The sequence below is a fragment of the Drosophila hydei genome, unplaced genomic scaffold, assembly GCF_003285905.1.
Source record: "Drosophila hydei strain 15085-1641.00,03,60 unplaced genomic scaffold, DhydRS2 tig00008114-arrow-pilon, whole genome shotgun sequence".
Lineage (NCBI taxonomy): Eukaryota > Metazoa > Arthropoda > Insecta > Diptera > Drosophilidae > Drosophila > Drosophila hydei.
This window is the reverse complement of record NW_022045827.1, coordinates 6,679,713-6,692,681: the sequence shown is the minus strand read 5'-3', so window position 1 is coordinate 6,692,681 and position 12,969 is coordinate 6,679,713. Positions and strand designations below refer to the sequence as shown.

At 45.6% G+C, this 12,969-nt stretch overlaps 1 protein-coding gene across 1 annotated transcript; it reads right to left on the bottom strand.

The window, feature by feature from the left end:
* Positions 1–3,796: 3,796 nt before the first annotated feature.
* LOC111595415 (opsin Rh5) lies at positions 3,797–5,264 on the bottom strand. The gene is made up of 3 exons (XM_023309137.2): positions 4,935–5,264; positions 4,529–4,875; positions 3,797–4,473 (listed from the first exon to the last, which is right to left on the bottom strand). The coding sequence occupies exons 1-3, from the start codon at positions 5,189–5,191 to the stop codon at positions 3,908–3,910; spliced, it is 1,170 nt and encodes a 389-aa protein (XP_023164905.1). The 5' UTR covers positions 5,192–5,264; the 3' UTR covers positions 3,797–3,907.
* Positions 5,265–12,969: the final 7,705 nt, after the last annotated feature.

The window sequence follows — 12,969 nt, the reverse complement described above, 5'->3', positions numbered from 1 at the left end:
ATAGTGCGTCTAACTCCGAAGATGGAGCAGCTACACCCTAAACGCGTGTCTCTCCCATTGATGTCTGCCCTGTCCGATATGGGACTTGCTTCACCTTGAATTTAAGGAATCGTCGCTACCAGCTGCCGTGCGTAACTAAATGCCTTTGCATTTGATAACAACAACAAAGAGCTTAACTGGACCAGCGGACCAAGGCAACAAGTTGGCCTTGATGATATTTGTTGTCGTTGCATGTTGCAAGGCGATGTCTGCTAACATGCTTCAAGCGAAGGCAGAAAGCAGTTCGGAATGGTACATGTTATACTTAAGGGAAAGCGGAGCAAAAAGCAGTGGAATAAAAGTGCGAGTAAGTTGAACAATTTATCTAATATAAGAGTATCACATACAATGTATATACTTATACATATGCATTCACTTGGAGATGCAGTTAAGTAAATGTAGTTACGTTTACAATTTCCCCATTTTGATTTTGATTTATGTGAACGGGGTAATTTGTAACGTAAGTGCTTCTACTTATATGTAAATGAAAAGGCTTTTATACATAGTAGTATTAGTAGGTACGTTATAAATGACCCCATCTATAGTAAGAAGCAATACGTAAATACATACGTAGTATAAGTACCTGCTATAAAATAATCTTGTCTAAGCAAATTAAATAATATGTTTGTAAATAATAAATCACGAAATTTTTTGTTAAAAAAATAAATAAACAAATCCAGTGACATCGCCAACGTCAACAACAAAATCCAATTCAAACATCATGATCACGATTACGCAGTCCAAAAAATATATACATATATGTACGTATACTTGTATAAGTATGTGTACACAGCGCGACACAAAAGTATGCGGGGAATTTGAAATTTCCGAAGAATGGTTTTGCATGAAATTTCACTTACTTGCCCGAACAGGCTAACAGCGTAAAGCAGACGGCATTGTTATGCTTGGAATGCTTTGGCATTGGTGGATAGACTGATGCGCGTAACGGGGAGAGCGGCGACAGCAGGGTTGCCAGAGCGCGCGCCAGGGCGAATATGTTGTGGCGCGGCGTCCAGCGATCGAATCTGGCAGCCCGACAACACTGCCACGAGACCGCAAGAATGTTGAGGTTGTGAGGTTGCCTCCAACAAATAATATGTATGTTCGCAACACACAGCACACAGCACACAACACAAACGGCCGGCATGTGGCGAGCATGTTGTTCTTACATAGCGGCAGACAGCCTTAACATGCGCGCTGCAGGTGCGAACGGTTGGGCAACAGCAGCGTTGCCAGAGTCACAGCAGCAGCACTTGCGGCGAGAGACTCGAGCACTCAAAATGACAATGTTACCAACATACAAGCGAAAAATGGCAGCAGGCGCGCAGCATTGGCCAATTGGCAAATGGCAGCCGTATGCGAACAGTGTGGCCCGCGCTCATATTTATAAATTCATGACAGTTTATGCCATCAATTTTATAACTCACACCCGTTGCCGGGGGCGGCGAGTCAATAAATTCTCAGAGGCCGACTACGTATTTTATAGTCGCGCATTGCAGATCTGACATAATAACTAAGAGGCGCGCAGAATGTGTAGCTGCTGGTCTGTTAGCTACATAGACATTCGAACTCGACGCTGCTGTTACCTACCATTACCCCAACTTGCGGGCTTAGGCCAGACGGGGCCGGGTAGCTCCCTCTGTACAATTAGCTAAAAGCGTAGCTGCTCAACGCCATCGACCGTCGACTGTCGACTGTCGACCGCCGGCTCTGTGGCCTTTGTGGGCGTTGCTGCATTCTATAAAATCGAATTTTTAACGTTCAAATGCTAACAGAGCCACAGAAGTGGCTGCAGCAAACGGCGGCGTTTGTCTGCCTATCGATTTTCGTCATGTTAATTTTCGCGCGCTCGTTGCCTGCTAGTTAACAGGCGCCCACCCCATGAATTGGCATTACATATTAGGATTGCCAAAATAATAGCAAGACGATTAATGGGCCACAATTTTGTTACGGAGAGATAGAGAGAGCGACAGAGTGAGAGTCAACCAAACAACGAGTGTAATAGGCTAAAGTGAGTTCGTCGATTGTGAAAGTGACGAGTGCAAGCGAGAGAGCTACAAACAATTCAGCATTAATGCCCTGTTGCAAACAGGCATGCGCATTCATGTGTTTAACTGCTACGATATAAAGACTTTTGGGCGAGTTATTTGAAGTGAGCAGCCATTTGGTGACTGTGCATACACACTCTCCTTTCCTCCCCTGATCAACAGTCCAATCAACGCAACGAACTACCACCATAGCAAATTGGCAACTGGCAACTGGCAACAACTCGACGTCGTTGACTCGGTGCAGTGGTGCGAGCGAGATAACAGCTGTGCCGGCTGTGCGACGCTTCTGAGTGGGCAATTTGAAATCGTTTTAATTTCGAAAAAGAAACTGCAACCCGCCCGTAAATAGCGCCGCAGCGTACAGTCAAATGCTGTGCGCCTGTTCGCAAACGATTAAATTCAGTTTAATCATCCACTAAACAGCTACGAGATACCGTTTCGTTCGTTATTATTATTATTACATGCAACAAGTCATCGCCTGTCTCTCCCTCCACACACACGCACACACAATGTAAGGGAAACGACCGCAAAGTGGTGTCGAATCGCATGAGAGGCCCATTAGCCAAGCCAGCCATACATACTACGTAGATGTGTGCTTCTTATACGAAACGGGGAAGTGTTTTCAATTGAGTGCGCAAATTGGATTATCCATTCGACAATGAGGAGCACAGAGCACAAGCACCACATCAAACGAATGCAGCAGCAGCCCAGGCCCCAGCCACAACAGAAACATCTCTAATCCCATAAACAAAAAAACACACATATTCGTTCGCTCTACACACGTTTGTCTACACGATATATTCATCTCTGTCGCACCTGCTGCGAGACTTCTAACATAATTTCTATTGAGTTTTCATTGAAAATCTAATCGTGCTGTGTGGAGAGCATGCTGCTAAATCTCATGCAGACCTAGTAAAAATGTTTGTTGTTTCTTAAAGAGCAAGAAGAAGCCCCGGCCCAGCCCGATGTGAGTGTGTATACGTGTCTGGGGTGTGTATGTTCGCTTGAGTTCGGGTTGGTTGGTCGGGTCGGTCTATTTGGCAATGTTGCTGGCACGACGCGGAATGAGTTCGCTGTCTGCTCCTCTCTTTCCACCACATTGTGCCCTGCCCATTGCACACTCACGCACACCTAGAGCTGGCACTCAAGCACTTGGTCACACAGATACACACTCATACAGGCACACACCAATCACTCGCCACTGCGCTTTCTCAGCCAATCACGCTTTCAACTGTGTGTAGAAATGTTGTAAACGGCTGCTTTTAGCGCTGTTCGCCTGTTACCATGTGGAACATTCGCTGAATTGAAACGCCGCTGTTGGCCACGCGGATTGGTTGGATGTGCGCAAGCAACAAAGAAGCGCAACTTTTTCAACTTCATCGACTCTGCTGCGACTGCTATGACTGTTGTGACGACGGCTGCTGCCTGGTTGGGGCCCCAGGCAACAGCAGCGTAACCAACAGCGTTTGCAACTGGCGCAGTCGCGATATTCGCGTCGCGTCGAATGAGAAATGAGAAAATAATTTCAATTGCCTTCCCGAGTGGTTGTTGGAACGCCCGCTGTCCATTCATTGGACACGGCCTATGGACAATTTCCGTCTCCGCCAGCTGTGCTCGACTACGGCACTTAAGAAATTTACCTGCTTAAATTTAAGTGGACGGCATTTTCTCACAACAATCTAGACTAAAAGTATGCACACAAGATCATCGACTCTTTTTGAATGCCAACTTTTTTTGGTTTTGTATTTTTGGAACTCTTAGTAGTTCATTGCTTGACTATCTATACCTAGGTATGTGTTATATAAGTGTTCTATGTCCGTTTAGTTCTGCACGCTCATTGCCAACGTATCGCCGCTGACACTGGCCACACTCTCCTGCGCACCTGCTGTGCCAGAGCTGGCATGCTTTTCGCGTATGCCCAGCCAGGGCAGACGGCGCTCCAGTTCCAGGCGATACTTGGGATGGCTCGTAGCATAGACCCATGGATCGAGGCATGAGACCGACTTGCAGGCCAACATGGGCAGCATTGATATAAACGGAGTTATCAGCTGCTGCTCGCCAAAGCAGCCAATTAAGGCCACCACCGAGTAGGGCGTCCAGGCCAGCACGAAGAGCATATAGATAATAAGAGCTGCCTTGGCAATCCTTAGCTCCACGCTCATGGAATCGTTGCTGGCATTCGCTGACAGAGATTTCACGTTCATCTTCTTGGCCTGGTCGGCCAGCATGCGCTCGTGGGTGCGCACATGGGTAAAGAGCTTGTAGTAGGAGACGAGTATCATGGTCATCGGTATGGCGTACGACCACACGAATATGGTGCGCACAAACAGGCGATTCTCATCCGTATTGGTCAGGTAATCGAAGCTGCACGTAGTCAGGAAGCCCTCTAAAATCGAATGTATCTATAATAAAAAGAGAAGGGAACATTATCGGCTTCTCACCTGGCAGATAGCGACCCCAGATCTGAAAGAGAGGCAGCACCGAAAATGGCGTTGCCCACATCCAGGTGAAGATAATGCACATTATAATCTGGCCATAGCTCAAGCGTCCATCAATTGGATTCGATATGGTCTTATAGCGATCGAAGGCTATAAAAGCATTCGTAATTGAGGCACCCATGCCCGAGATGCCGCCATTCAGTGCATAGATCTCACAGCCCAAATCCCCGCCAGCTATGTAGCCCAGTGCAGCATTGAGTAGGTAATGCGGCATGTTGGTGCACATGAACAGATCGAAGACGGCCAGATTCAGGATTAACAAATTGGAGGGTGTACGCAGAGATTTCGAGCTGGAAATTTAGGTAATTTGGGGCACATACTCCATATACATACATAAAGTCTAGCTTACGTTGAGAATATCCAGATGACCAAACCATTGCCAAAGAGATTGAGAGACATGAGCACACAGAACGCTATGTAGATGCCAGCACGATAGTAGATCGGGGGCGCACGAAAGCCACGCCAATGAGCGTGCACCATGTGCTGATATTCCGCCGGATAATCGTGGCCCAAAGGTAAAACGGCGCCAGCTGCATCGCCGGAGCTGTCGTTCAGATAACTCGCATAGGGCTGTGGCCCGGCGAATTCGTCCTGGCTCAGATACATTTTAACTGAATTACACTTGTAGTACTCGGGACTGCTTGGAATTGAACCACATGTTCACTGTGGATGTCCGCCTCTTGGCTGACCCCTGACATATCGTGCAGCGGCAATTTTATAGTGCACCTTGGTGGCGGGCATGGAATTTAATTAAGGTGGATTAAAAGCCGCACAGCACATTTATCCCCGGATTAGCCAGACTTAGTGGCGTCTTAAGACATTTCTGTGCAGCTTAAATTGAATTTCTGACGCGGCGGCGAACACATTCAAATTCAAATTCCAACGGTTGCGGCTGCAACGGTTCGTTCACTCGCTCTCGCTCGCTCTCTCGTCTAAATCGTAAATTGTAGCAGAAAAATACGAACGAACTTTTGTGCGAAATATGACACTAAGTAACAGGTGCGCAGCACGCGGCAGCTGCTCACAACTCGACGTCTGGCACGCCGGCGAGCACGTGCCCTGTCGCCGCATTTCCGCGGGTCTTTTGCGTGCTTCGACCTGTTTCTTTCAAACGCAAAAATGCGCACCGGCGCGCAGCATCATGCCAATGGCTGCAGGCGAAAACGAGACAACAGCAGTGTTGCTCAGCGAACGATACACTCGTTGTCTCGCTTGCGCATTGCATGCGGTTGCAGACGCTGCCATTGGTTGCTGGACGCCTGGTTGGTTCGGCGCTGTCATTTCACAATGACCCACCTTCACGACGAAGTGTTGACGACTGACAGGAGAGTTTTTTGTGCGTTGGTTGTGTGTGTTGTTTGTACAACAAACGTGTATTGCAGCAACAAAAAACAAGAACAGCAACATTTTCATTAGGCGGCCAGAAAACAACATACACATGACACACAACAGCCTCAGAAAAAGAATAATATGCTTATTTGTTTGTGCTTGCGTATTGGCATATACGTGTTGTATTATTATTGTTGCTTTTGTTGCTGTTGCCGCCGTTGTTGTTGGTTTGTATATCCGCCACCGAGTGAGACCTTGTGCGCCCTACAATGCAGCGACGAGATATTACGATACATCTCATGGGCACAACGTATTGAGAACTCTTCTACTTGCTGCTGTACTCTATATAAGAGTTTTCTTATATTTTTATGCTTAAGTGCTAGCCCTGATTGGTGGTTAGTTCAATCAATTGTTCGTCTTTCTAAACTCTATCAACTGCACAGAGCATAGCTATATGCCGTGTGTACCGCATAACGCCAAGAACACAAGGCTAAACGAGTCGTTCTCGTTCTCGTTCTCGTTCGGCTGAGTTGAGTGTGTTTGCCTTGACCGTAATTTGAGGCCGTTCCCATTGCCAAGTGAAGGACGCACCTTGAAATTCAAGGATTTTGCGCGACTTACGAAATTTCGCAAACATTTTCGGTTTGTCAGTGGGTCAAAGCAAAATTTCGCAAATGCTGTTGACTTGTTTCGACTGTGTTTTGGCTGCTGAGCAGAAAGCCGGATGATGATGACATAAGCAGCTGCTATAATTTTCGAGTGGCATTGAAAGTCATGGAACAAGTTTTCGTTTGAGTTGTGGTGGGCAACTGGAGGGGAAGGTGAGGGGAGGTGTGGTCTCCACGATTCACTCGATGCGTGGCAGCCAATTCAAATGAACTCTCTCGATTTTTTTTATGTTTTTTGGGGGGCAGCCAACGCATTTTGGCTGCCGCAGCCACTTGCTCTGCATTTTGGGCGCCTCATAGCACAGGTTGTGATTTGAGCTTTTTTGGAAGCTAAGGTTAAGGTTACTCTCGCTAATTGTAATGCCGCGCTAACGGTAACTAACCACACCCAACACGTGTGGAAACAAATTGCTGTTGTTGCCGCAAAAAAATAACACCAATTAACGTCTGCGCTTATACATATATAATATATATGCATATATATACATATATATAAATATATATAATGTGCCTGTCCGTCCCGTTTTAATTGTGCGGTCAGTCAGGCCCCAAAATCCAGTTTGGGGAACAGGCGCACACAACGCAGCAACAAGTAGCCTCTTGGCCCCAATGCCAATGGCAGCAGCAGCAGCAGCGTAAATCGTAAGTGCGAGCAGCTCCAATGGAGGCGGATATGGGACGCGTGTTTATTATGGGCGTGTTGATTATCGATGATTAGGTATAGGGAAGACATATGGCTTACATACATACATACTTTCATACTAATATACATGCATATGCATATGGTTGCATTGCCATTTAGACGCATCTGAGCTAGCAATTCCAATCACGTTGGCGAATATATATAGATATATACAAACACATTTTTATTATCATTCAAATTTGAAAAAAGCTTTCTGTACTATTATTATTTATATAAGTATTTTTTAATTAGTTTTCATATATATTATCGTAATATTTTTTTTTGTAATTTTTTCTTATCTACGGGTACATATATGTATATTTCGAATAATATCTACAAATGTCAAACACAATTCATATGCTTAACAATAAAGGTATGTGAGCTCTATAAATTTATTTTGCATATTTATTTATTATAGATAGTATTTTGTTTGGTATTAATTATTATTTTTAAATTATTTAATATTAAATTGCTATAAATTATATTTATTACTGTAGAGAAAACAACTTCAAGGAAATTAAAATTAGGCTGTTGTTTGCAATAATACATATATTTTAAATTTTAATATTAATTATTAATTTAGTTAACCAATGATGTGTTTATGTATTTGTTAAAAAATAATTTTAAAATATTTCATTTTATATGTAATATAATATTTACACACATAATCCCATATAAAATAATGAAATGTATATGCATGTATGCATGTGTGCATGTGTGTGTATGCTCATATTTACATATATTATGCGCCTGGTAGTTAAATGAAATGTATGAAAATATGTGTATAAGAGTCAAGGCTGACCACAAGCTGACCACCAGCACAACAGACAGGCAGACATATAGAGAGCAGCTCCAACGGCGACCGCCACAGCCACAGCACGCACATAAAAACTGGTTCTCACTGGGGCAGCTTCTTCTCAGTCACGCACAGGCATACATACATACATAGAGATGTACATGTACTTATGTCAGACAGACACATCATGTGTATGTATGTAACACTCTGTACTCTTGCATGTGTGTGTGTGTTTTTGTAGTTTGACTTTTATCTTTTCGTATTTTTTTGTGTTGGGGCACGCAGCTGTGTGACATGGCGATCTGCAGCTGGGCATGCTGCTTGCCTGTTAGTATGCATGTGGGAAAACGTTGAACGCCCACAATAATAGATGTTTTTTTGCTTTGTATGTTTGTTGTTTGTTAGTTGTGTTAGTTGTAGTTGTTAGTTTAGTTGAATGAGAGTGCTCTCTCGCCGGCTAGGCAGCTAAAGTTGTAGTTGTAGTTGTGCCGCTTGCGGCACTTTAGTCACCTGCGAGCGCTTTTCGCGTTTGCTGCGAGCCTAGCTAAGTTTTGTGCAATAAGCAAAATGACGGGCACAAAACAAAATGTCCGGGGCCCCCAATGTGTCGCTTCCGTTGCCGGGGGCCATGATTATAAGGCGCCATTGCAATCAATTTCAATTTCAATTGCTAGTCAGCCAGCCCAGCCCATCACATCAACAACAACGACACTGTGGCGATGGCATCTAAATCCGTTCCGTCATAGTTGTAGTTGTGGTCGTATGTGTGTAGTCGCAATCGCAATTGTTGGCGTCATTTCTGTTGGCCTGTGATGTGAACAAACAAAATGACTACTCAAATTTGCGCAAAATGTTCGTGCGACGTGCTGCAACTTGTGTGTGTGCCTGTGTATCCAAAGGGGAGGCGAGGAGCTCTGTTGTTTGCGTTAGAATTTCAAACAAACATGTCGCTGTTGCTTTTCTACCAAATACATACAATATGTGTGTGTGTGTGTGTGTAAGTGTATGTGCCTGCAGAGGTTTTTTCCTTGTTGTTTTTGTGACGCTTGGCAAGTCGCTGGGGGCATGTCCGGGCGCATTTGGGGGCGTATTCAGCCTGTTTGTCGAATATAATTGCTGAGCTTGGCCAAGGGAAATTTGCAATTTGCTAGAGCGCCATCTGTGGGGCGTTGGCAAGAGCTACGAATGATAATGCCACGTTACTAGTCAAGCCTCCCAATTAGTAACACAAGTGTCTAAATACAAACGCACACAAATACTACAAACACAAATACATACATACATGCATGTACTTCAGAGCGTGCTATCTATCCACAAAGGGCAACAGCCTCACCGAGTTACCTTGTAACAAAAGTGACAGCCAGACTGCAACACAGTTCATATTACGAACAATTAGCTTAACTGCCAGTAATAATCGTTTAAAGCGGCTCTTTCTTACTTATTATAGCACACTCGGCAAAAGAGCAAACAGCCAACACTCACTCAGCATGCAAACACAAGCGCGCACACAAGCAAACCAACTCAAACACACACACATACGACCAGTCGCATGGCAATTGAACCAAACCCCTGCCACTGTAACAGCTGCCATCTCGTTCGCACACACAACTTGGCCGCACCTTCTCCACCAGTGTTAAATGTGATGAGATAGCGCTTAGCTCTTTTTGCTGGTCGCCTGGTAAAAAAGAGGGAATTCACTTTTGGCGGGGTCTCGTTTTTCCTGCTTTGTCCAATCGGCCTTTTTGTGGGCGCTGTCTAAACTAGTCCAATTGTATCGCCCGTCACCACGTCGCAACCCTCGGTCGACCAGTCGATGCCAGTTGTTGATAAGGCAGTGCCAGCCGATGATAACAGTGCGCTGGGCCTGGAGAACTGTTCTTGCAAATTAATTTGTACGGTAGGCGTGGTTGTTAGGCCTCCGCCCACATAGCACGTGTTGATTACAAAATTGCCATTGCGCACAAAGCTCGGCATGCAGAGTCCACGTTGTATATACATGCATACATGCGTACATACAAAGAATGTATATGCATATACTTTTAACATGCGATTTAAAGTACTTCAAATGTACAGTACTTAATCGATTCCTACGAAATTAATGAAACAGCATTTTTTGCTCTGTTGGAACGCTCGGGACATTTTGCTGCGTTTGCAGTAGCCGTGATCAGCATACTAGGCAGAGAAGCTTTAAGACCGGCCAGCGCACAGCGGCGGCAAATTGAGCAACAAAGTTGGGGAAAGAATCGCCCCACATGTGCTGGCAGGTGTGTGTGCGACCCATGATATGCCAATTATTCTGCACTTGTAGCTACTATCTTAATTAGTTCTAATATTGTCTAGAGGATGCAATCTCTTCAGTCTTCGCCTATTGTTGTTTATAGCCAGGTTGCTTGCGAGATGGTTAGGATGCGCTGCAAGTCTGTCCGCGTATCTTGAACTGTGTCGCCCAATGAGTTCAGCAACTGTGGGAATTGCTAAATCCCTATGTAAGACTGAGTTTCTTACAAACCAGCTGGCTCCAGTCCATCTGCGTAGTGCTTTATTCTGCAGGGTCTGAATTTTGTTCCTTGTAGTCTTCGCCGAGGAGCCCCATAGAGAGATACCATATACGAAGGTTGGGACAACTATTGCCTTGTAGATGGCGGCCTTGCTGCTGTAAGACAACTTGCTTGAAGCTCTCAGCATCCAGTCGAGGGTTTTTAGCTTGCTTTTGCATTTTGAGGTTACTTGACTTATGTGCGCTTTAAAAGTCAGCCTTCTGTCAAGAGTGATACCAAGGTACTTTACTTTTGAGGCTTTGGGAATAGTGGGCCCCAATGCAACGCTTGGGCAATCTCCTCTTCTAGTGGCGAAGGTAGTATGTACAGACTTTTGTGCATTAATGGTGATACACCACCGTTTTGCCCAGCGTCCGAAAGAGTCCAGATATTTTTGTAGTGAGTCTGAAGCTTCTTGCGCAGATACGTGACGTGATAAGATGGCGGTGTCATCTGCATAGGTCGCTATGAGTACTGCATCTGTACTTCCTATATTTGGCTCGGGAGTTGGCATATCTCCTGTGAATAAAGTATAAAGTGTTGGGCCTAGAACACTACCCTGTGGTACTCCAGCCATAATTGGTCTAGTCAAGGATACTGTTTGCCCCCTTGACACTTGGAAGGTTCTTCCAATAAGGTATGAGGATAGCAACGCGAAAAATGGGGCTGGAAGGGTGGTCCTCACTTTCTGCAGCAGTCCCAGGTGCCAAACTCGATCAAACGCCTGTTTGATGTCTAAAAAGACGGCAGAGCAGTACATCTTTTCTTCAAAGGCTCCAAGGATATGGTGCACAACTCTGTGAACCTGTTCCGGTGTTCCATGCTGTCTCCTGAAGCCAAACTGATGGTTTGGAATGGCCTCCTGGCGTCCCAGATGTGTCAGTACTCGTTCCAGAAATATTCTTTCGAATATTTTGGAGAGTACTGGCAACAGGCTAATTGGTCTGTACGACTCAATTTCTCCCACGGGTTTGCCAGGCTTAGGAATCATCACAATCACGGCGCGCTTCCAGCAGGCTGGAAAGTGCCGGATGCGGAGCATGGCGTTGTACACCATAGTTATGTAGTCTATGGTGGAGTCAGGCAGTGCTCTAAGGACTCTGCCGTTTATTAGATCATATCCAGGGGATTTTTTTGCCTTCACTCTTCTGATGTGTTCAAGAACCTCTTCTTTTGTACATCCAGTTATCTGGTCTTCAGCTGGGAGGGGCGAGAGAACGATGTCTTCTGTTGCTTCGATTTCTGAGGCCTCTGCGGTAATCACCGGCGTGAATTGGTCTTGAAGGTGGTTTGCAAAAGCCTCAGCTTGAGCTTCGTCTCCAATGTGCCAGGAACCAGAAATGCTCCGAATGGGATGACGTCGTATTGGCTGCCGTTTGAGCTTTCTTGTAAATTTCCATAATTGAAACTCTGCGTCAGTGGGCGATTCAGCTCGTACCAGCGCATCGCTGATACACCTCTTTTGAAGCAGGGCGAGAGCAGCTTTAAGATGCCTCGTGGCTTCGTTGTACATGGATTTGGCATCAGGCGTGCGTAATCTTAACCAGCGTCTCCTGGCCCATCTTTTGTGTATTAGTAGGTGTTGGGCCTCCAAGGTGAGGGGGATGTTGTACGGAGACTGTTGTCTTGTTTGGCAAGATGGTGGGGCGGCTTGGTGCGCAGCTTTGACTATTTCTTCCTGCAGTTTGTTTGCTGCGTAGTCCACGTCTTCAGGAGTGTTAAGTTCCATTTCTATGTGCAAAGAGTAATGGAGCTCGCGCCTAAAGACTCCTAAATCTGATCCTGCTGGCAGTAGTTGTTTCCTAATGGGCAAGGGCTGTGGCTGCGCGTGGATTGTGACTATTAGTGGCAGGTGGTCAGAGGATAGGTCCAAGGATTCTTCAATGGTCAATTGCCGGTCACAGATGCCTTTGTAGACAGCGAAGTCGATTGCCGAGGGCCTGTGTCCATTAATTGGGTAACGGGTGGGGGCTCCAGTCGCCAATATGCTGAATTGTAAGTTTTGAATCGCCTCAAATATGACTTCTCCGCGACGATTCGCACTATTGCTTCCCCAAAATGGGTGCCATCCATTCCAGTCGCCGCCGATGAGGGTCTTATTCAACCTTTGGCCTAGAACCTGTTCCATGTGATGATCACACAGACCAGTGTTTGGCGGAAGATAAATTGACGCAACTTCGATCGCTCCAATAGACGTAGGCAGGGTGATGGCTGAGACCTGCATTGTTGCGTTGCAAATTGGCAGTAAAGGTGTATGCGGTATTGTTGCTCGTATGAGGATTGAGGATCCACCAAAGCAGTTTGCTCCTTCACCATGAGCCTGATAGTGTTCGTATCCGAAAATTTGTGTAGTGGGGCACTCATGAGTTTCT

What these genes read in the sequence shown, in the direction of transcription:
- LOC111595415 (XM_023309137.2), bottom strand. Translation starts at nt 5,191, where the DNA reads ATGTATCTGAGCCAGGACGAATTCGCCGGGCCACAGCCCTATGCGAGT. An exon ending in GTCATCTGGATATTCTCAAC is followed by an intron (nt 4,876 to 4,934) that starts GTAAGCTAGACT and finishes CTAAATTTCCAG; the next exon opens with CTCGAAATCTCTGCGTACAC. An exon ending in CTGGGGTCGCTATCTGCCAG is followed by an intron (nt 4,474 to 4,528) that starts GTGAGAAGCCGA and finishes ATTCGATTTTAG; the next exon opens with AGGGCTTCCTGACTACGTGC.